At 44.0% G+C, this 24,000-nt stretch overlaps 1 protein-coding gene across 5 annotated transcripts in view; it reads left to right on the top strand.

Moving 5' to 3' along the window:
- LOC134579136 (serine/threonine-protein kinase BRSK2) overlaps positions 1 to 24,000 on the top strand; it is a 258,249-nt gene that overhangs the window by 187,434 nt on the left and 46,815 nt on the right. For 4 of the 5 annotated variants that reach the window (XM_063438311.1, XM_063438310.1, XM_063438312.1 and 1 more), the window contains exons 8-14: positions 89 to 235; positions 497 to 528; positions 5,039 to 5,203; positions 11,038 to 11,135; positions 11,795 to 11,945; positions 13,117 to 13,177; positions 14,275 to 14,791. In XM_063438311.1, the coding sequence (XP_063294381.1) occupies positions 89 to 235; positions 497 to 528; positions 5,039 to 5,203; positions 11,038 to 11,135; positions 11,795 to 11,945; positions 13,117 to 13,177; positions 14,275 to 14,791 (1,171 nt within the window). The remainder of the gene's footprint in view (positions 1 to 88; positions 236 to 496; positions 529 to 5,038; positions 5,204 to 11,037; positions 11,136 to 11,794; positions 11,946 to 13,116; positions 13,178 to 14,274; positions 14,792 to 24,000) is intronic. The other variant, XM_063438314.1, reaches the window with a different exon arrangement.

The following is a 24,000-nucleotide window of genomic DNA, read 5'->3' as shown; positions in this document are numbered from 1 at the left end:
ACACACTGCAGCCGACACACTAACGTGTCTCCACACACAGCTTTACAGGAATTACTATGTTTGTTTTTTACGTCTTCCCTTTCCACAGGGCGCCCTACCATTTGACGATGATAATTTAAGGCAGCTTCTAGAGAAGGTGAAACGTGGGATCTTCCACATGCCCCACTTTATTCCCCCTGATTGTCAGAACCTGCTGTGCGGGATGATAGAGGTGGAACCCATAAAGAGGTTGACGGTGAGAATCAGGGCAATGTGTAGCCTGAAAATGAATGTTATATTAGATTTATTCACTCTGATTGCATGTTGTTGGGTGAAATATAGCGCCCACTACACTGAATTTCCAAACTGTTTTTTTGGGTGATGTCTTTAATTAGTCAGTTAAAGCTGGATTAAAACTAAATGACATTTAAACCACGTTGAGATGATGTTCTTGTAATAAGTGATGTTGGCTCAGCTATGAGTGTGAGTTCCGAGGATTCTTTTTTATCTCTTGCAGTTAGAAGCCATACAGAAGCACACCTGGTACATGTAAGTATACACACTGAAATCCCCATTAACGGACTCACATATATGGACTATAGCATTAATAGAAATATTAGATATTTGAGTATACATTTTCCATGAACAGCATTTGCAATTATTATATGATCAAGTTAGTCCTGTAACAAGTGTTCTTTTTTAGTATGGCCCAGTCTGCCAGTCCTGTAACACAGTATAGTCTCTCATTAACGCCCAGTCTGCCAGTCCTGTAACACAGTATAGTCTCTCATTAACGCCCAGTCTGCCAGTCCTGTAACACAGTATAGTCTGTCAGTAACGCCCAGTCTGCCAGTCCTGTTACACAGTATAGTCTGTCAGTAACGCCCAGTCTGCCAGTCCTGTAACACAGTATAGTCTGTCAGTAACGCCCAGTCTGCCAGTCCTGTTACACAGTATAGACTGTCAGTAACGCCCAGTCTGCCAGTCCTGTAACACAGTATAGACTGTCAGTAACGCCCAGTCTGCCAGTCCTGTTACACAGTATAGACTGTCAGTAACGCCCAGTCTGCCAGTCCTGTAACACAGTATAGTCTGTCAGTAACGCCCAGTCTGCCAGTCCTGTTACACAGTATAGACTGTCAGTAACGCCCAGTCAGCCAGTCCTGTAACACAGTATAGTCTGTCAGTAACGCCCAGTCAGTCAGTCCTGTAACACAGTATAGTCTGTCAGTAACGCCCAGTCTGCCAGTCCTGTAACACAGTATAGTCTGTCAGTAACGCCCGGTCAGCCAGTCCTGTAACACAGTATAGACTGTCAGTAATGCCCAGTAAGCCAGTCCTGTAACACAGTATAGTCTGTCAGTAACACCCAGTCTGCCAGTCCTGTAACACAGTATAGACTGTCAGTAACGCCCAGTCTGCCAGTCCTGTAACACAGTATAGACTGTCAGTAACGCCCAGTCAGCCAGTCCTGTAACACAGTATAGTCTGTCAGTAACGCCCAGTCAGCCAGTCCTGTAACACAGTATAGTCTGTCAGTAACGCCCAGTCTGCCAGTCCTGTAACACAGTTTAGTCTGTCAGTAACCCCCAGTCTGCCAGTCCTGTAACACAGTATAGTCTGTCAGTAACGCCCAGTCTGCCAGTCCTGTAACACAGTATAGACTGTCAGTAACGCCCAGTCTGCCAGTCCTGTAACACAGTATAGACTGTCAGTAACGCCCAGTCAGCCAGTCCTGTAACACAGTATAGTCTGTCAGTAACGCCCAGTCAGCCAGTCCTGTAACACAGTATAGTCTGTCAGTAACTCCCAGTCTGCCAGTCCTGTAACACAGTATAGTCTGTCAGTAACGCCCAGTCTGCCAGTCCTGTAACACAGTATAGTCTGTCAGTAACGCCCAGTCTGCCAGTCCTGTTACACAGTATAGTCTGTCAGTAACGCCCAGTCTGCCAGTCCTGTAACACAGTATAGTCTGTCAGTAACGCCCAGTCTGCCAGTCCTGTTACACAGTATAGACTGTCAGTAACGCCCAGTCTGCCAGTCCTGTAACACAGTATAGACTGTCAGTAACGCCCAGTCTGCCAGTCCTGTAACACAGTATAGTCTGTCAGTAACGCCCAGTCTGCCAGTCCTGTAACACAGTATAGTCTGTCAGTAACGCCCAGTCTGCCAGTCCTGTTACACAGTATAGTCTGTCAGTAACGCCCAGTCTGCCAGTCCTGTAACACAGTATAGTCTGTCAGTAACGCCCAGTCTGCCAGTCCTGTTACACAGTATAGACTGTCAGTAACGCCCAGTCTGCCAGTCCTGTAACACAGTATAGACTGTCAGTAACGCCCAGTCTGCCAGTCCTGTAACACAGTATAGTCTGTCAGTAACGCCCAGTCTGCCAGTCCTGTTACACAGAATAGACTGTCAGTAACGCCCAGTCAGCCAGTCCTGTAACACAGTATAGTCTGTCAGTAACGCCCAGTCTGCCAGTCCTGTAACACAGTATAGTCTGTCAGTAACGCCCAGTCTGCCAGTCCTGTTACACAGTATAGACTGTCAGTAACGCCCAGTCAGCCAGTCCTGTAACACAGTATAGTCTGTCAGTAACGCCCAGTCAGTCAGTCCTGTAACACAGTATAGTCTGTCAGTAACGCCCAGTCTGCCAGTCCTGTAACACAGTATAGTCTGTCAGTAACGCCCGGTCAGCCAGTCCTGTAACACAGTATAGACTGTCAGTAACGCCCAGTAAGCCAGTCCTGTAACACAGTATAGTCTGTCAGTAACACCCAGTCTGCCAGTCCTGTAACACAGTATAGACTGTCAGTAACGCCCAGTCAGCCAGTCCTGTAACACAGTATAGACTGTCAGTAACGCCCAGTCTGCCAGTCCTGTAACACAGTATAGACTGTCAGTAACGCCCAGTCTGCCAGTCCTGTAACACAGTATAGACTGTCAGTAACCCCCAGTCTGCCAGTCCTGTAACACAGTATAGTCTCTCATTAACGCCCAGTCTGCCAGTCCTGTAACACAGTATAGTCTGTCAGTAACGCCCAGTCTGCCAGTCCTGTAACACAGTATAGTCTGTCAGTAACGCCCAGTCTGCCAGTCCTGTTACACAGTATAGTCTGTCAGTAACGCCCAGTCTGCCAGTCCTGTAACACAGTATAGTCTGTCAGTAACGCCCAGTCTGCCAGTCCTGTTACACAGTATAGACTGTCAGTAACGCCCAGTCTGCCAGTCCTGTAACACAGTATAGACTGTCAGTAACGCCCAGTCTGCCAGTCCTGTAACACAGTATAGTCTGTCAGTAACGCCCAGTCTGCCAGTCCTGTTACACAGAATAGACTGTCAGTAACGCCCAGTCAGCCAGTCCTGTAACACAGTATAGTCTGTTAGTAACGCCCAGTCTGCCAGTCCTGTAACACAGTATAGTCTGTCAGTAACGCCCAGTCTGCCAGTCCTGTTACACAGTATAGACTGTCAGTAACGCCCAGTCAGCCAGTCCTGTAACACAGTATAGTCTGTCAGTAACGCCCAGTCAGTCAGTCCTGTAACACAGTATAGTCTGTCAGTAACGCCCAGTCTGCCAGTCCTGTAACACAGTATAGTCTGTCAGTAACGCCCGGTCAGCCAGTCCTGTAACACAGTATAGACTGTCAGTAACGCCCAGTAAGCCAGTCCTGTAACACAGTATAGTCTGTCAGTAACACCCAGTCTGCCAGTCCTGTAACACAGTATAGACTGTCAGTAACGCCCAGTCAGCCAGTCCTGTAACACAGTATAGACTGTCAGTAACGCCCAGTCTGCCAGTCCTGTAACACAGTATAGACTGTCAGTAACGCCCAGTCTGCCAGTCCTGTAACACAGTATAGACTGTCAGTAACCCCCAGTCTGCCAGTCCTGTAACACAGTATAGTCTGTCAGTAACGCCCAGTCTGCCAGTCCTGTAACACAGTATAGTCTGTCAGTAATGCCCAGTCTGCCAGTCCTGTAACACAGTATAGTCTGTCAGTAACGCCCAGTCTGCCAGTCCTGTAACACAGTATAGTCTGTCAGTAACGCCCATTCTTTCAGTCCTGTAACACAGTATAGTTTCTCATTAACGCCCGGTCTGCCAGTCCTGTAACACAGTATAGTCTGTCAGAAACGCCCGGTCTGCCAGTCCTGTAACACAGTATAGTCTGTCACTAACGCCTGGTCTGCCAGTCCTGTAACACAGTATAGTCTGTCAGTAACGCCCGGTCTGCCAGTCCTGTAACACAGTGTAGACTGTCAGTAACGCCCAGTCTGCCAGTCCTGTAACACAGTATAGACTGTCAGTAACTCCCGGTCTGCCAGTCCTGTAACACAGTATAGTTTGTCAGTAACGCCCAGTCTGCCAGTCCTGTAACACAGTATAGTCTGTCAGTAACGCCCGGTCTGCCAGTCCTGTAACACAGTATAGTCTGTCACTAACGCCCGGTCTGCCAGTCCTGTAACACAGTATAGACTGTCAGTAACTCCCAGTCTGCCAGTCCTGTAACACAGTATAGTCTGTCAGTAACGCCCAGTCTGCCAGTCCTGTAACACAGTATAGTCTGTCAGTAACGCCCAGTCTGCCAGTCCTGTAACACAGTATAGACTGTCAGTAACGCCCAGTCTGCCAGTCCTGTAACACAGTATAGTCTGTCAGTAACGCCCAGTCTGCCAGTCCTGTAACACAGTATAGACTGTCAGTAACGCCCAGTCTGCCAGTCCTGTAACACAGTATAGTCTGTCAGTAACGCCCAGTCTGCCAGTCCTGTAACACAGTATAGTCTGTCAGTAACGCCCGGTCTGCCAGTCCTGTAACACAGTATAGACTGTCAGTATCATGGTCATTATAGCTTTTGCCTTCCATTCTCCTCCTTTTGTGGATCATGTGTGATACCCAGTAGATCAATCCCTCTTGATTTATGAAAATAATTCCTTGTCTGCTGACAAGAGTGAAGGCATGTTGGTTGTGTGTTGTCTGTTAATGTGTGTCCATACCTTCATAACTGTATGTTTTAACAGAAGCAAGTTGATACATGACTCTTTTGTTAAGCAGTGGTGGGAAGAATGAACCTGAACCGGAACAGGCCGTCCCCAGGAAGGTACAGATGGGATCTCTGCCATCGTTGGAAGATGTGGACCCAGATGTCCTGGACAGTATGCACTCCCTAGGCTGCTTCAGAGACCGCAACAAACTGCTCCAGGATCTGCTATCTGAGGAGTGAGAGCAATGATTATGGGAGAAGGGGATGGAGAAAGGGTTTTTGTTACAGGAAGAGCAAAGTGAAACAGGCAGTTGGAGCCCAATGTAAAAATACAATTGACACCAGACACTATAATATAAATGTTCAGTAACTCCAGCAAAGTCCAGCATGTTCAGTAGTAATGTAGTTAATGCAATCTTACTATATGTGAAGTCCGTGTCGTACTCCTCCCACAATGTATAGAGTTATAGTAAGTAATAAACGGAGGGAGGGGCAATCATAACAAGTAATTATGTAGATAATAAGATAGTTATAATGACAATAGCAATGATTGTAGAGGGTGGGTATGTGGATTATAATAGGGGGTTATATGAAACGTATAGGGGTAAGTAGACGGAGTTACAAAAAAGAAAATGAGTGTGCAAGGCACTTCAATCAATACAAAAGAAAACTGATATATAGAAAGTGTTTCCCCACCACTTAACGTATACAGAAATATATGCCAGTAAAAATAAAGTGAAAAAAAAGTGTATAAACTAAATAACTTTATACAAACATCCTATCCGGTTAGTCTTATTGACGTCGTCCTCCACAAACATGTTGGGCATACTACTGGAACATACAGTGAGTGCAGAATTATTAGGCAAATGAGTATTTTGACCACATCATCCTATTTATGCATGTTGTCTTACTCCAAGCTGTATAGGCTCGAAAGCCTACTACCAATTAAGCATATTAGGTGATGTGCATCTCTGTAATGAGAAGGGGTGTGGTCTAATGACATCAACACCCTATATCAGGTGTGCATAATTATTAGGCAACTTCCTTTCCTTTGGCAAAATGGGTCAAAAGAAGGACTTGACAGGCTCAGAAAAGTCAAAAATAGTGAGATATCTTGCAGAGGGATGCAACACTCTTAAAATTGCAAAGCTTCTGAAGCGTGATCATCGAACAATCAAGCGTTTCATTCAAAATAGTCAACAGGGTCGCAAGAAGCGTGTGGAGAAACCAAGGCGCAAAATAACTGCCCATGAACTGAGAAAAGTCAAGCGTGCAGCTGCCAAGATGCCACTTGCCACCAGTTTGGCCATATTTCAGAGCTGCAACATCACTGGAGTGCCCAAAAGCACAAGGTGTGCAATACTCAGAGACATGGCCAAGGTAAGAAAGGCTGAAAGACGGCCACCACTGAACAAGACACACAAGCTGAAACGTCAAGACTGGGCCAAGAAATATCTCAAGACTGATTTTTCTAAGGTTTTATGGACTGATGAAATGAGAGTGAGTCTTGATGGGCCAGATGGATGGATTGGTAAAGGGCAGAGAGCTCCAGTCCGACTCAAACGCCAGCAAGGTGGAGGTGGAGTACTGGTTTGGGCTGGTATCATCAAAGATGAGCTTGTGGGGCCTTTTCGGGTTGAGGATAGAGTCAAGCTCAACTCCCAGTCCTACTGACAGTTTCTGGAAGACACCTTCTTCAAGCAGTGGTACAGGAAGAAGTCTGCATCCTTCAAGAAAAACATGATTTTCATGCAGGACAATGCTCCATCACACGCGTCCAAGTACTCCACAGCGTGGCTGGCAAGAAAGGGTATAAAAGAAGAAAATCTAATGACATGGCCTCCTTGTTCACCTGATCTGAACCCCATTGAGACCCTGTGGTCCATCATCAAATGTGAGATTTACAAGGAGGGAAAACAGTACACCTCTCTGAACAGTGTCTGGGAGGCTGTGGTTGCTGCTGCACGCAATGTTGATGGTGAACAGATCAAAACACTGACAGAATCCATGGATGGCAGGCTTTTGAGTGTCCTTGCAAAGAAAGGTGGCTATATTGGTCACTGATTTGTTTTTGTTATGTTTTTGAATGTCAGAAATGTATATTTGTGAATGTTGAGATGTTATATTGGTTTCACTGGTAAAAATAAATAATTGAAATGGGTATATATTTGTTTTTTGTTAAGTTGCCTAATAATTATGCACAGTAATAGTCATCTGCACACACAGATATCCCCCTAAAATAGCTATAACTAAAAACAAACTAAAAACTACTTCCAAAAATATTCAGCTTTGATATTAATGAGTTTTTTGGGTTCATTGAGAACATGGTTGTTGTTCAATAATAAAATTAATCCTCAAAAATACAACTTGCCTAATAATTCTGCACTCCCTGTAGTGTCACTTGAGTCCTTTAAGTGGCGCTGCGTTCGGTGGCACACAGCTGCAGGACCATTCAGTGAATGCCCAGTTTGTGCACGTGTGCGTGCGTGCATGCGCATGTAAATGATAGTCCTCGATCTTCCATTTTTACTTATGACAAATACAGTAAAAGTCCACCCAGAATAAGAGCAAAAAAACAAAACATACATATATAAAAATAATAATCCATATATATCAAAAAAAATCTATAAAATACATGTATATAAGGGCAGGGCCTGCCTATCATGGCGGAAGGACGTGATTCTGGAGAGCTCCCAGTGAATCTCTGAATAAATCTCACTTACCTGACACCTCGGCTCTAGGGATGGGGCTGGCAGCATTATCTTGGACCCCTGCATCAACTGCCCAGCCTGGGAGTAATCCTGACAGTCATTTACTGCTGTCCAGCCGATATTCTCCTACCATCACTAGTTGGGCCTCGCTTGCACTGGGAAGGTGAGAGGCGGCCGATCTCCCAAACCGGTGCACAGAGGACCACATTGAATACGAGCTGATGCCCCGCTAAACCCCCCTCTGGAGCAGTAGGGGTGATCCCAGTCCACACCCTGGGGGCTCCCTAGAACTATCAAGGTTTGATGACAGCACCACAGTCATCGCTAGTGCTGACAGCGGTAAACACAAAATGGCTACTGCCACATGCACCCCGGAGCGCTTATGTGATGTGCAATCTATTATTCACCAACTGGACGCAATATTCAACGCTTTTTGGCAGAACCTGCGACCTAAGCCACACATATCTGCCCCACAAGCAGCCCACACACCCTGAACATACACCATTTGGCACCCTCAACCACGCGATAAAAATGTCCTTTCAGAAGGTGATGCAGAAACCAGCACCAATGTTGAAAGTTGACACGGAGCACAGTGGATTGCCATTACTGGATGAATGGAGGAGGGAATCCAGTCTACCAACACTATGCCTATTGCCTACAACTATGTTACCAGGCCTGAATACCTGCAGAATCTTGGGCGACTGTGACCTACCCACGATGGGCATGGGCTAATCGATGCTCTAAATGTCTGGCAATACCTCATCTCACTATTTGCTTGATTTATTACTATTGTTTTCTCGTTTTACTTATGTTACAGCTGTCTACTTATACTTTTCTCTGTGCTAGAAAGCATTCTCTAACTTACCACAGCTTTCTCTGTTTAAGTCCATCGACACATCCCGAATACCACAAGAGCCCCCTAGGGTGAAATATATAACACTTCGAGGATTAAGTGTTTTGGTCATTTACCTATAGCCTGATAATCTACTAATAGATGCAACTTGCAGTAGCCACCCTTTGAGCTTATTTTCATGTCCATGTACCTGCTCGGTGTTGCACTTGCTGTGTGATCGTCTTAGCCAAGACACTTTTCTCTTCTCTGAGCCTGTAGGCCATGCTTGCTTATTGTTATATAGAAAAATCTAACAAATAAGAGGGAAAGAATAAAATACCAAATAATAATTAACAAGGCAAAGGTGCAGATATAATTATAAGCAATAACACTATGAAAAATATTGTAAACATATAAAATATATATAATATACATAATAAATCTATAAAAACGATATCTACCTACGTCTATGGATAGTCAATACATTGTTAAACACAGATCTGCACACCAGTCAAGCCATAAAACGTGCTGTTCACACAGGAATCTCCAATTTGCAGTGATGTTACTACCGCAAGGGATTGTGGGTGGGCACCTTCTTGTTAAATTAAGATATCTTATAGGAACCAAGTAATAGATAGCCCGGATGGAAACTGCTCACCTTAGTAAGAGCCAATAACGAAACCTGGCTTTAGGTATCAAGAGCCAGGTTAGATTTATTGTCACCAATTATTATTGTACATTCTACACCGTTAGATTTGTTTCTCTCCTGTTTTCCCCCTATGTTAAGTACGGGACTCTTCCTTACTTCAGTCCTTTCCTAGAGGTGAGTGTATTTTAATCAGCGCTCCCCATAGGAGACGGGTGGTGGATTTCACCTTCCAACCCCCTTAATTCACTGTGTTTACGTTTGAGTGGCCCAGAGAGATTTCCACATCAGTGTGGTAGCTGCTATAAGATTGACATTTCTGGAAATTGTTTAAGCGCCAGAGCACTTTGTATTTTATTTAATGTATGATACTATTCTATAGTATAATATAGCCCATGGTGTATCATTATTACATGGAGCAAATGAAGAGGATAGAGAAATCAAGCTGGAGCATGTTTGCAATTTTAAGGAATAATTAAATGGAGTGAAGTGAGCTGCAAATACAGTTATAATTCAAAGTAATTTGAGGGGGTGGAAGGTATTTTAAAGAGCCATAATACGGCCAATAAATTGCATTGTTAAGAACATTGGATTATTATTATATTTATATAGCACCAACCAATTCCGTGACGCTGTACAATGGGTGGACTAACAGACACGTAGTTGTAACCAATAACAAACACATGAACACCCGTGAAAAGGTGATAAAACACAAGAAAAACTTAAGAAAAACTTAACTGATGGGTACACGGCTTCCCAAGGTTATCTCCCAGCTGATAACCGTATAACAAGACTGTATAATAGGGTATTTTAGGATTCTGCTAGTGTACCTATAATAGAGAACAAAACATGCAAATATTGCTAAAAAAAACTATAATAATAAAGCTTCCGATGATTAGAATGCACTCACATATTCCAGAAAAATAAAGCGTATTATGGGTGCCTCCCCTTGATGGAAATGGGGGGTATGTTCCTTTAAATATCCCTCCTCAAGTGATAGCCGATAGGGTATCCAGGTCAGCACGGAGATCCACAAACAGCAACCAATGGAATACTTCAAAGGCGATTTATTCACTTGTAAAAAGGTATATAAATAAAATTCATAAAAGCAAAATTAGAAAGAGATGCTGGTCCTACGCGTTTCGTCCTTGTGCAAAAGGACTTCCTCAGGGAATCTTTACTGAAAGGACTGTTTTGTCCTCTATTATAGGTACACTAGGAGAATCCCAAAATACCCTATCTATTATACGTAGTTGTAACCAGTTTGATGCACAGGAACAGAGGGATTGAGGGCCTGCTCAGTGAGCTTACATGTTAGAGGGAGTGGGGTATAGTGACACAGTAACAGAGGGATTGAGGCCCTGCTCAGTGAGTTTACATGTTAGAGAGAGTGGGGTAAAGTGACACAGTAACAGAGGGATTGAGGGCCCTGCTCAGTGAGCTTACATGTTAGAGGGAGTGGGGTATAGTGACACAGTAACAGAGGGATTGAGGGCCCTGCTCAGTGAGCTTACATGTTAGAGGGAGTGGGGTATAGTGACACAGTAACAGAGCGATTGAGGGCCCTGCTCAGTGAGCTTACATGTTAGAGGGAGTGGGGTATAGTGACACAGTAACAGAGGGATTGAGGGCCCTGCTCAGTGAGCTTACATGTTAGAGGGAGTGTGGTATAGTGACACAGTAACAGAGGGATTGAGGGCCTGCTCAGTGAGCTTACATGTTAGAGGGAGTGGGGTATAGTGACACAAAAGGTAAGGGAAGTATTAGGGAAGTAGATTGGTAGAATAGTATTCGATGAAGACTTAGTGTAGGGTTTTTTTGTTCGTTTTTTTAAATGACAGTTACAGGAGATGTGTAAAATACTTGTACCTTTATAATTAGGGAAAACCAAGAGAAGATGATTTATTTCCTATTACTGGATCGCAAGGAGAGATACCCAAGTCAGGAAGATGAAGATCTACCACCAAGAGCAGATATTGGTAAGGAACCAAAGACCTAGGTCTGTCCAGAAGCTTGTTCCTTTCTCATTCACCAGCTATTCGCTATCCTTGAGTTGCTCTAAACAAAAAAACAATGATTTTAGAAAAGGCAGTTTATAGTCAGAGTAACTCTTTCTACCCTGGTCCCTTCCCCTCCAGCGCTGAGGTCAGGTTGTTAGTCCGTCCACTCCTCATGCCTTGATGCCCTTCCCCCTTGCTGGAGCACGTTGTAAATTCTGACGCCAAACACACACAGAACCAACAGTAGCCAGACTGGAACTCTTGTGGAGGTGGAGTTACAACTCTGGCAGCAGAGCCGCTAACCTCTTTATAGCGAAACACTGCACATACAGAGTCCAATCACCAGGAACACTTTGAATCATAGTGGTCAACATGCTTGGAGTATTACCATCTTCAGAGAACACTAAATCATGACATATCATGACAGTTACATTGAATTTGGAATACTAGTCATAGACTAATCCTTCCCTACAGCAAAACAATTTAACCTGTTTTTGTCTCAAAAATGTCCCTTGGATTTCTTCTCCAGGCATGGTTAAATACTTTCTTTTTCATAAAGATTGGTCTTTAACTTTTTACAATTTAACTGTATGGTATGAACATGTTTTAAATTTTTTTTTCCATTTTGAAACATACAGACCCCCCTAGGAAAAGAGTGGACTCCCCTATGTTGACCCGCCATGGGAAGAGGAGGCCAGAGAGAAAGTCCATGGAGGTTCTGAGTGGAACTGATGGTGGATCACCAGTACCAGCACGGAGGGCTATTGAGATGGCTCAACACGGTCAGAGGTAAGGAGCTATAGATATTAATATACCAGATTTTTCTTTCATTGCATTCCATAAGCTGATATAGGAAAGACTAAATATAGCAAAATACATATTTTTTTTCATAAAAACTGATAAAGGAAGGAGTTAAAAAAACATTTATTTTATTTTAAGTTCGACGGGTATGGTGGTTTTTTATTTGGCCTTTTTTGGGTCTGAAAAATGAAGATTTTAGAAAAAAAGAAGACGTCAAATGGTAAGTTTAATTTTTCTTTACAGGTTAGTTATTTTATTCCCCCTCACTATTTTTTAGGGTGAGGAGGGTAGGTAGGGGGTAACTTTTTTTTGAGGAGGGGGGGGTAGGTGACTAGGGGCTTGGGGACCCCTAGTCACCTTTGATGGGGGGAGTGAGATTTGTCTTAGGGCCCTTACCCGCCGCCCAGGGGTGGGGGCAGAGGGGGGGGAGAACAGTAGGTCCCCCCCCTATTATCTTTATGGCCCCCACCCACAGGGACATCATCTACCCACACAAAGATGGCGGCGCCCTGAATATAGATCGAGGCAGAAATAAGGAATAAAAAATAGGTAATATGGTGGGCCTAGGGGCATTTTGGGGTGACTAGGGGGTCAGTTAGATGTAGTGGAGTCGGGAGGGGGGTTAAAAAAAACAGGATTCGGCTATGACAGTGCCGCTTTAATGAAGCCATACAATCAGCCAATGCTGTGAATGGTCTACATAAAGCGTGGAATTAGAATGTTGCTTGTAGCCAAATCAGAGATCCCGACAATACAGGAAAATAGTGCTTTTAATGGAAACAACCCAGCACTGTAAATACCTACAGGGGGACAGCTGGAAAACAACCCAGCACATTGTGGACTATGGACTCACCTAAAAATGTAAAACGTAAAAAGAAATATTATAAGTGGTGAAACAGCAAGCTCTCTAGATCAGCGTTTCCCAAACCAGTCCTCAAGACCCACCAACAGTCCAGGTTGTTTAGTATATCCATTGGAATAAAACAGGGAAATACATAAATCCTGGACTGTTGGTGGGCCATGAGGACTGGTTTGGGAACCACTGCTCTAGACGGTGTGCATAAATGTCTTACTCACGGTATCTGAAAGTGATGTAAGATATGCTCTTTCTACTTTAGCTGAAATAATATGCTACCCATACTCATCCACCTTCTTGTAGGTCACGCTCTATCAGTGGTGCCTCTTCAGGACTCTCGACCAGCCCAATCAGTAGCCCCAGGGTAAGTGCATACATTCTTATGTCATACCATTCTCTCTATCTTCCCAACAACCTCTTGTTCCTCTTACCCTCAATATACTGATGAGATGATGCATCCGATCGCCTGTCGTTGCTTGTGTCTTTGTGTTTGCCTGTCTCCCAATATACCCCCAACTGAATATACACACACGTGTATATATTTATATGCTGTTTTGACATGTATACATGCTTCTTAATGTGAGTGCCTATTATACCCACATGGACTCAGCAATCCTTCCTACCTCTCCTACTGTTTTTTGTCACACAGTTCCCAGATCCCCCAGGGGTAAAATTGATATATTTCATTCTAGTGTCCAAGATCATTTAACGGTTTATTCCTGTTTAAAGACTCGATAGAAAGCTGCAGTATGTCATCGCCACCCAGTGTCCTGCTGGATGCTCAGATTTGGTGGTCGTATTGTTTTCATGAATGCTATAACAGAGGCATCATTTCTTCAGGGAGAGTGAAAAACAGATCTAACAATAACAAACAAAAACAGGACTGGGGGGTTTGCTGAATTCCTTCATATTTATAGTGATGAAACATTACATTCCTTTACTGCCAAGCTGCTCTCTGCCTCTTGCTGAGTTTTGGTGCTACAGCTAACATGCATGTTTTTTTCCCCCCTTTTTTCATTATTTTCTCTTCCTTGCTGGCTGCTTCCTTCCTTTCATCTGACCTGCCTTACGCACACCCAAACGAGCACATCCTCACCTTTTTTTTTTTTAAATCCTCCCTTGGCTGCTTTGCTGCTGTCTTCTATATCTGTACACAATGTAAATCTCTGTGTGTGTGTTTGTATGTGCTCCCTTTCCTTCCTCTATCTTGTCTTTATTTTTCTGCTATCCTCGTTTTATTCTGTAAAATCTCCAATTCTTGCTCTCTCTGACTGTTCTCTTCCTCATTAAACCTCTCCTTTTGCCTTGCATCTCTGTATTACTTATTTTCTTCTTGTTCAATTGCTTCATTCTTCCTATTTTGTGTATTGCTGCTGCATTTCCTGTCTACCTTCCTTGTCTTCTCTTTATTCCTTTTTCTTTCTTTATCATTTCCCTTCTTTTCTACTGTATCTCTCACAGCCTATAAGGAGGTTTTTTGCCTTACCCCAACCCCCTACCCCTCATGTCTCTAACCATGCAACTATGACCTCCAATCCTTCAGGTCATAATGATTGCCCTCCAGCTCACCCCAAAACACATACCTTCCCTCCAAAACCCAGAGCCTCTGACAAACCCCTCCAAGGTACCAGATCCAACCCCCTTCCTTCCGCAAACCCCTGTAGTGTACCTCCTCGTGCCCCTAATTCACCTGCAGGACATAATGCTACCCGAACCCCGACTAGGCTTCCCCCCACTGACCTGGCCCCCAAATCTGTACCCCTTATACAGGTCACCCCTCATCCATCACCTCGTGGCAGTCCCCTCCCTACTCCCAAGGGAACGCCCGTCCACACACCTAAGGAGAGTCCAGCGGGCACCCCTTCCCCTACTCCCCCATCCAGCCCAAGCATTGGGGGAATGCCCTGGAGGACAAGGCTGAACTCGATCAAGAACAACTTTTTGGGGTCACCTCGGTTCCATCGCCGCAAACTTCAAGGTGAGCTGAAATAAATAAAACAATGTGTTTCATGTGTGACTATAATCAGGGCCGGATTAAGAGCACAGTGGGCCTGGTGCTGACAATTATGATGGGCCTTATTACGGAATCTTATCGACCAAAAACACTAAAACAGTCATACCTCCCAAGCGTCATGTATCTGATGGAGATGGTGCTGGAGGGAAACACATAGAATGCAGCTATAAGAAAACAAACACTCTATGCTAATCTCTCTCTGATTTATGCTTTCATTTTTCAAGTAAATCCATAACCCCTAACAGCAGTGTCCAGTGAAGCAGGAAGTCAATGGGTGGGGTAAAAGGGTGTGCCCAGACCAGACCTGTTTGTCCAAAGAATTTGAAGGACACCCTGGCATGAATGCATGTCAGGCTGCCTGCCAATCCTGCAGGCTGTCCAACTTACGGCATACTATGCAGGCAGCACCCTGAGCTTGACATAAATGCGTCTAATGATGCACTCACTCCATGCTTTCTAAGAACTGTCCCCTAGCACTCGCTGGTCCACTAGTCTTCTTACTTTCTTACTAGCAGGCAGAAGTTCCTGGGATATAGCCTGAGACAAAGAAAAGGTGTATGTAGTGAGTATAGAAGAAAGGGAACATGTCACAGTGTTAGAGAGACCAACGTCTGCATTACCTAAACTAATTTTATTGTCAGCCAGTCCACACAAGTTTGTTCCCATACATACCTCTTAAGCTTCCAAACTTAAAGGGACACTATAGTCACCAGAACAACTACAGCTTATTGTATTTGTTCTGGTAGGTAGAATCATTCTATTCAGGCTTTTTGCAGTAAACACTGTCTTTTCAGAGAAAATAACTCCTTTGGTCGCTCCTTAGATGGCTGCTAGAGGAGCTTCCTGGGGCAGTACTGCCTAGTGTGCAGCACTACCATTCAGTGTCTCCACCCTCTGCATGCAGACACTGAACTTTCCTCATAGAGATGCATTGATTTAATTTATCTTTATGAGGAGATGCTGATTGGCCAGGACTATGTCGGACTTGTGCTGGCTCTGCCCCTGATCTGCCTAGTTGACAGTCTCAGCCAATCCTATGGGAAAGTATTGTAATTTGCTCAGACCACCACTTCTGATGATGTCAGCAGACAGTCAGTTCAGAGGCAGAGCCATCAGCTGCAGACTTGAATACAAGTAAGATTTTACTATATTTAGGGAGGTAAGGAGGGGCCAGGGTGGTGATTTTAACATAATAGGGTCAGAAATACATGATTGTGTTCCTGACCCTATAGTGCTCCTTTAAGCAAGAGTATGTGAAGAGTAGTTAAGGTTGCCACCTTTCTTGGAAAAAAATACCAGCCTTAGTCATTTGTATAATTAATTAGTTATGCGTGACATCACATGATGTAAATCACAAGGAGTGACATCAGAGAAAATTCTGTAACATCACCAACAAACTACTCACAGTTTGATTCTGCTGTATAGATGGATTGCTCCCAGTGTCTCCCTGTCTCCCAGTGTCTCATTCTCGCAAGTCACCCAGTGTCTCAGTGTTCCTATATATCACAGTGTCAGTGTCGCCATGTCGCCCAGTCCCCTAGTCTCCCAGTGTCTCAGTTTCCCCATTTCTTCCAGTGCCCCAATGTCTCAGTGTGTCCCTATGTCACTAGGATACTGGGGACACAGTGAGACATGGGGACACTGAGAGACATGGGAACACTGAGAGACATGGGGACACTGAGACATTTAGGGAAACTGGGAGAAATTGGGACACTGAGACACTAGGGACACAGACACTGGGAGACATGGGGAAACTGAAACATTTGAGGACACTAAGACACTAGGGATACAGAGACATGGGAACACAGACACTGGGAGACTAGGGGACACTGTCTGGGAGACACACTTGGGGACACTGGGAGACATGGGGAAAGTTGTGGACATAGACATGGGGACACTGGGACACATGGGGACACTAGGCACACTGAGAGACATGGGACACAGACACTGGGAGACTTGGGGACACTAGGGACACTGGCTGGGGGACATGGGGACATAGTGTCTCCATGTCCCAATGTCTCAGTGTCTCCCAATGTGTCTCAGCATCCCCATGTGTCCCAGTGTCCCCTAGTGTCTCAGTGTTCCCATGTTTTCCAGTGTCCCTAAGTGTCTGTGGTCCCAGGTCTCCCAGTGTCTGTGTCCCGATGTGTCCTAGTGTCTCAGTGTCCCCTAGTGTCTGTGTCCCCATGTGTCCCCTAGTGTCTGTGTCCTCTAGTGTCTGTGTCCCCATGTGTCTCAGTGTCCCCTAGTATCTCAGTGTCCCCATGTTTTCAAGTGTCTCAGTGTTCCCAGGTATCCCAGTGTATGTGTCCCCATGTGTCCTAGTGTCTCAGTGTCCCCTAGTGTCTGTGTCCCCATGTGTCCCCTAGTGTCTGTGTCCCCTAGTGTCTCGATATGTCCCCTAGTGTCTCAGTGTCCCCTAGTGTCTCAGTGTCCCATGTGTCCCTGCTGCCTTTCCCCCCATCCCTCACTTACCTGAGCTGTAGACCTGCTGTCTGGACTCTGTGCTGTGTTGTTGCTCCCCGACAGATCAGTGAGTAGAGAGAGGCAGGGAGGGGTATGCTTTAACTTCCTATCCCTGCCTCTCTCCACACACACACAGTGACCCCTACTAGCTGGTGCTGGTATTGCAGAGTAATCTCCATTTGTTCGGAGAAAAATACCTGCATTTGTATTGCCGGTATTACTGCAATACCAGCACGGCCAGGCAGCCTCAAATACCGGCTGTGCCAGTAAAATACCAGTCAGGTGGCAAACCTAAGAGTAGTGTGGGTAAATTTTTTTCTTTTTTTTTAAATGGGCCTACTCCATGGGCCTGGAGCTGCAGCTCCATCAGCCCCTATGTTAATCCGGCCCTGACTATAACACCCACTGATTTCTATCCACATTATACAGTAAAGCAACGTGGAAAGTATTTCAGATATTTTATAATATTTCCATATTAGGAACGTCTGAAGAACGTTAATTAATGTTTCACACTATTGTGTTAAAATATGGACTAATGAGCAAAGTGGGAACAGTTGGAAATCTAAATTCCATTTAACATTTTATGTCTAAGTAGCTGAATTAGAGAATGAATCCAATATGGCTTGTTTTGTGAAGTCCACATTTTAGAGAATAACCCTCTGTGTTTATAAAACGATATCAGGGATAGTGGGTAAAGCTTCCATAGGTTTTATAAAATATATTGGAGGAATAGCGTATGTCTATTGTTAACTATAGGACAAATAAAATAAATAGAATTAGACTTAAGAAAAGTCCTTGAGATTCTGTAAAGAGATTAACTTTACAGACCAAACATAACTTTACAGACCAAACATAATACACTAAAACAAATGAACAGAGGTAACAAAATGTCCAAAAGCTTAATCTGAGATTATTCTTAAAGTGTATTCCAAGCTGGAATTGACGCAGGTTTTGATTATTTGCAGAATAGTAAGAGACAACATCAGAAATGTTGGGGCCCCTAACACAGCTCAAAGTCTGGGGTGTTAGGGGCCCGCCCTCCATGCCTACCCCCAAGCCCACCCACAAGGATGCAGTGTGTGTAATGTGGATATAGGGTGTGTTTGTGTATTGGACGCAGTGTGTGTAAAGATGACACGGTTTGTGTTAGTGCATGGCTAGTGGATGCGGTGTATGTGTGTGTGTGTGTGTGTTAGTACATGGCTAGTGATGCAGTGTGTGTGTGTGTGTGTGTTAGTGCTTGGCTAGTGGATGCAGTGTGTGTGTGTGTGTGTTAGTGCATGGCTAGTGATGCAGTGTATGTGTGTGTGTGTGTGTGTGTGTTAGTGCATGGCTAGTGATGCAGTGTGTGTGTGTGTTAGTGCATGGCTAGTGATGCAGTGTGTGTGTGTGTGTGTGTGTTAGTGCTTGGCTAGTGGATGCAGTGTGTGTGTGTGTTAGTGCATGGCTAGTGATGCAGTGTGTGTGTGTGTGTGTGTGTGTGTTAGTACATGGCTAGTGGATGCAGTGTGTGTGTGTATATATATATATATGTAAAGATAGGTAGACAAGGCACTCCTCCTGTATTTCCTCTAGTAGATCAAATGCCTAGGTGCAATCACACGTTTCAAATATGTAGCAATCAATAAAGGGAGCACTCCAGGTCTTCAGTTAAATGGAAAAAATATATTTACTGTATCAAAACATGGTACAGATACTGTGTAGATCAATCTTGATAAAGACCCCAACAGGGTCGAAACGTTGATTTCGTCTACACAGTATCTGTACCATGTTTTGATACAGTAAATATATTTTTTCCATTTAACTGAAGACCTGGAGTGCTCCCTTTATTGATTGCTATATATATATATATAAAACCAAAGATGAATAGGGCTGCACTCACCTGAACATGCATACATTAGAGAGTACTGCAGGGACCAATTTATACAAAATACACAATCCAGCGCACCCGTTCATTCACTAAACAATGATTTCAAATCTCACAGATTGTAATAGTTTTAATAAAATATTGGGGGGTTAGTTACATTACATGATCATATATTGCATAAGCCTGCTACAACCTCAATGTACCCCATTCTTGGCAGGTCCTATCCTAGCCAATACTGTATTTTGTATGTATATATGGCACACCGCTGGCACGCCGGCTGCTGTCACCTGCAGCTACCTAGGTCCACTACCTGCCATGGCTGACCTCTGGCACCCCTGCTGGGATGTCTACCACTCACGTGATGCTCAGCTAGCTAATATGTGGTCTACCTCTCTCATGGTGCTTAGCCTGCTGGTATGGTGTCTGCTTCTCTCATGGTGCTTAGCCTGCTGGTATGGTGTCTACCTCTCTCATGGTGCTTAGCCTGCTGGTATGGTGTCTGCCACTCTCATGGTGCTCAGGCTGCTGGTATGGTGTCTGCCACTCAAATGATGCCCAGCCAGCTGGTATGGGGTCTACCACACGCATGGTGCTTGGCTGATATGGGACCTAGGACTCTCGGTGCTCAGCCAGCTGGTAGGTTTGTCATCACCAGTCTGTTTATTGATCAAACCTCTAGGGCGTTTGATAAGTCATGCAGCCGGGGAATTGTGAACACTTTAGTTCTGTGTGTGTAATATATTCCCAAATGGTGTGTAATTGTTAACCCCCTCCCCCCTCATAGTTTGTTTTCTATTTTGATACATGAAGTGTGTGTACAATTTTTATTTTTTATTTTTAAAATAGGGAACTACCTTTTCATGTAACATTAAAAGAAAAAAAATGTCATGGTTTGGTTTTGCATGTTGTGTGTTCCGAGTGCATTATGTTTTCATATTTCACAATCCGGTTATATCATGGGTGCACATGTTACATTATTACGGCATGTCACTTACTATACCAATAGTTGGTTGTCATTGTATTGTGGGTATGTGTGACTCAGCTACGTGTATTTTGCTATTTCTAGTGACTCTAAGTATGGTCTAATCTGCGTTTTCCTGTCTCTCCCATTCACTTATTGGCATTTTTCAGCATTGAGGTTCGCTCTATTAAGCTTCTAACTTACTCGCTGGTACACACTTGTTACTGGGTTTCTGTCCCTTGACCTGAATCACCTGTTGGTTCTGAACCTTTTTGCCTTTTCTGGGTTGGTCATGGTTTTCTACTTATTTTTGCCATTATCCTACACCCTCCTCGGTTTCCCTCCTCTTTGGTTTAGGCCCCAGTTTTGCTTATCTGGGTGACACGCTTCGTCCAGCCGTTGTCCTGCTGGGGAGCTCGTCCATCCTGGCAGCTTTTGCCTTTCTTGCCTCGTGTCCACCAGTGGGGTAGGTCACTTTCACTTATTCCGGTCCACGCTGTAGCATACGTTCTCAGTCACCATTCCAAATGGGTCCACGACCTGGCCCTTGCAGAGGCATACGTTCTCAGTCGCTATTCTTAATGGATCCACTTCTGGCCACACAGAGGCATACGTTCTCAGACTCTAGTCTAATTGGGTCCACGACCCAGCCATGCAGGGGCATACGTTCTCGGACTCCATTCTACATGGGTCCACGATCTAGCCCATGCTGAGGTCCCCTATTAGCAGATAGTACTGGTTGTTAGAGATCTAGGTGCCCACTTTGGTAATTTTCTGGCCTCTATGCCATAGTCTAGTGGTCCCGCAAGGCCAACATCCATTCTCATACTCAGAGGTACCTTCATACTCGGAGGACGACCCCATCGCCCAACGCATAGTTATTCGCCTCACATTGTTGCATAGGGAGGGCCTCACCTGTCACTCCCATTCTATCTTATGCTTTAGTAGTCACCGAGAGGCCATCACCCCGTCTCCCGTGTTTCGGTGGCCTCTACCTCCGCTCAGGCCTAGATAGAGCTACTCATGCCACTTGGCAACTAGCAGGGCCTCACCTGTCACCCTCATTAGTTGAATTCTTCACCACTTAGCAATAGCTAGCCTGCCGGTACGTTATATGGATCAAACTAATGGTGGCTTTGTATAGTCGTATGTCTCGAGATCCCAAGTTACTGAGGTACTGTCTCTACCCAACACCTCATCCACTTATACATTACATATACCAGTACTGGTTAGGTATTTGTCCGGCATTACTTATCCAAGTAATTTTGAGGTATGGTATAACGAATATATTTTGTATGGTACACTTCTTTTTGCCCTCTTTATTACAGGCCTACTGCCTTGTCAGTTCCGGCACTTCACAAACGACTGTTGTTATTAATGATGTTTATTACTAATTATATGTTATCTAACCATTATGGCAATATTGCCCGACCACAACATATATATATATATAAATAATAATAATCCAAAGATAAGGGTGCACTCTCAGGTCTTTTCAATGTGGTTTATTTAAATATTTTGCATAAAATTTGTCCCTAACGACGTTTTGACCCTGGTGGGTCTTCCTCAAGGTCAAATATACAGTGCAAGTAATACTATTATATAGTAAAATGTGTAAATAAACGTACCAATTACAAGGTGCGTGCTGCCCGATCCCCCTCAAACCCAGAAGTGTACAGGCGGGACGTGCGTGCATAACGTGGTTGGTAGGCAATACAAAAAACAGTGAATACGTGTTGTGCCCGATCCTGTGTTCTTTGTGTATAGATGAACCCCTTAAGGATGGCGGGCGGGCTTGGGGACCCAGCTCTAAATGCCAGGGGGGGGGGGGGCGGTATAGCACGTCCCCGCCGTCCTATGTACTTACCTGGTCGCCGGCGTGGGATCGCAGTGTTGGGACTCACCTGGCAGCCGAGGGAGTCCCCCTCCTTCCTCTCCGGCCCCCCTGGGCCATGTGATCACGAGGTCCTTGTGAGGACCTCACGATCAAATGGACGGCATAGTTCATTGCACTGCCAGCAGGGGTAGTGCCTCTGACAGGTACTCCCCCTGCTGCCTGAAAAAAAAATGAAAACCATTTAAAACAGTGTAAAATTAAATAATATATACTTAGATCATATATATTTATTTTATATCAAAATTCTACGTATATATTTATGTAATAAATTTAAATAATTAGGTCATTTTATTAATTACAATTAGCGGGACCTGCCTGACAACCCAGGCCAAAAGTCCAGGGAATTTAATTTTCTAGCACTGTATTTAACCCTGTAACTCTCCAAGACACCATAAAACCTGTACATTGGGGGTACTGTATTACTCGGGAGACTTCGCTGAACACAAATATTAGTGTTTCAAAACAGTAAAATGTATTACAACCATGATATCGTCAGTGAAAGTGATTTTTTTTTTAATTTTTCACACACAAATGGCACTTACACTGACGATATAATTGTTGTGATAAGTTTTACCATTTTGAAACACTAATATTTGTGTTCAGGGAAGTCTCCTAAGTATAACAGTACCCCTCATATGTAGGTTTTATGGTGTTTTCAAAAGTTACAGAGTCATATATAAGGCTTGCTTTTCAGTTTTTTCACACTAAAATTCACCAGATTGGTTACGTTGCCTTTGAGAGCGTATGGTAGCCCAGGAATGAAAATTACCCCCAAGATGGCATACCATTTGCAATAGAAGACAACCCAAGGTATTGCAAATGGGGTATGTCCAGTCTTTTAGTAGCCACATAGTCACAAACACTGGCCAAAATTGGCGTTCAATTTCATTTTTTGCATTTTTCACACACAAACAAATATTAACACTTACTTTGGCCAGTGTTTGTGACCAAGTGGCTACTAAAAAAGATTGGACATACTCCATTTGCAATACCTTTGGTTGTCTACTTTTGCAAATGGTATGCCATCATGTGGGTAATTCTCATTCCTGGGCTACCATACAGTCTCAAAGGCAACATAACCAATCTGGCGAATTTCAGTGTGAAAAAACTGAAAAATGTAACATGCCAGATTTAACCCTGTAACTTTCCAAAACACCATAAAACCTGTACATAGGGGGTACTCTTTTACATGTGAGACATCGCTGAATACAAATATGTGTATTTTATTGCAGTAAAATCAAACCGTATTATGACACTCACAGTTAGAATGTCACGTAAAACTAAAAAAATAATGTTTTAATTCTTATTTTCTCCCATTTTTTAAAATATTTTATTCATATTAAATTATGTTTCATACCGAAATATTTGATGTTAAATGAAAGCCCTGTTTCCCCTGAATAAAATGATGTATAAAAAGTGTTGGTGCACATAATATGAAAGAAGCGAATTACGCCTGAACAGACATATAGCGCAAATTCAAGTTTTTGTTTACGTTTAGTTTTGATCATAACGTGTACATTTGGCTCAGTCCTTAAGTGGTTAAACAGATAAATACATTGCATATGGGGGATCGGGCAGCACGCACCTTATAACTGGTAAGTTAATTTACACATTTTACAATATAATAGTATCACTTGCACTGTATATTTGATCTTGAGGAAAACATTGATTGGGACAAACTTTATGCAAAATATTTAACCCATTAACCTCTTAACGACGAGGTCCGTCACTCAGGGGATTGCCTTAACGACGAGTGACGGACCTCGCCCGTCACCCGTTAAAATTAACCCCAGATTGCAGGGTTAATGGTGCTCCAGTCTGCCTCTGTATTAGAGGCAGACCGGGAGCACCGGATCCGGCTGTCCCAGCTCATGTGCTGTGTATACTCACCTTCCGCCTCCCTGCACTTCCGGGTTCACTGTGAAGTGCAGGGAGACGGATCAGTGCTGATCCTGCCCCCTGTGTAAAAAAATAAATAAAGT

The sequence above is a fragment of the Pelobates fuscus genome, chromosome 12, assembly GCF_036172605.1.
Source record: "Pelobates fuscus isolate aPelFus1 chromosome 12, aPelFus1.pri, whole genome shotgun sequence".
NCBI classification, from domain to species: Eukaryota; Metazoa; Chordata; class Amphibia; order Anura; family Pelobatidae; genus Pelobates; species Pelobates fuscus.
Note: the sequence above shows the minus strand (reverse complement) of the source record. Positions and strands in the feature narration are given on the sequence as shown.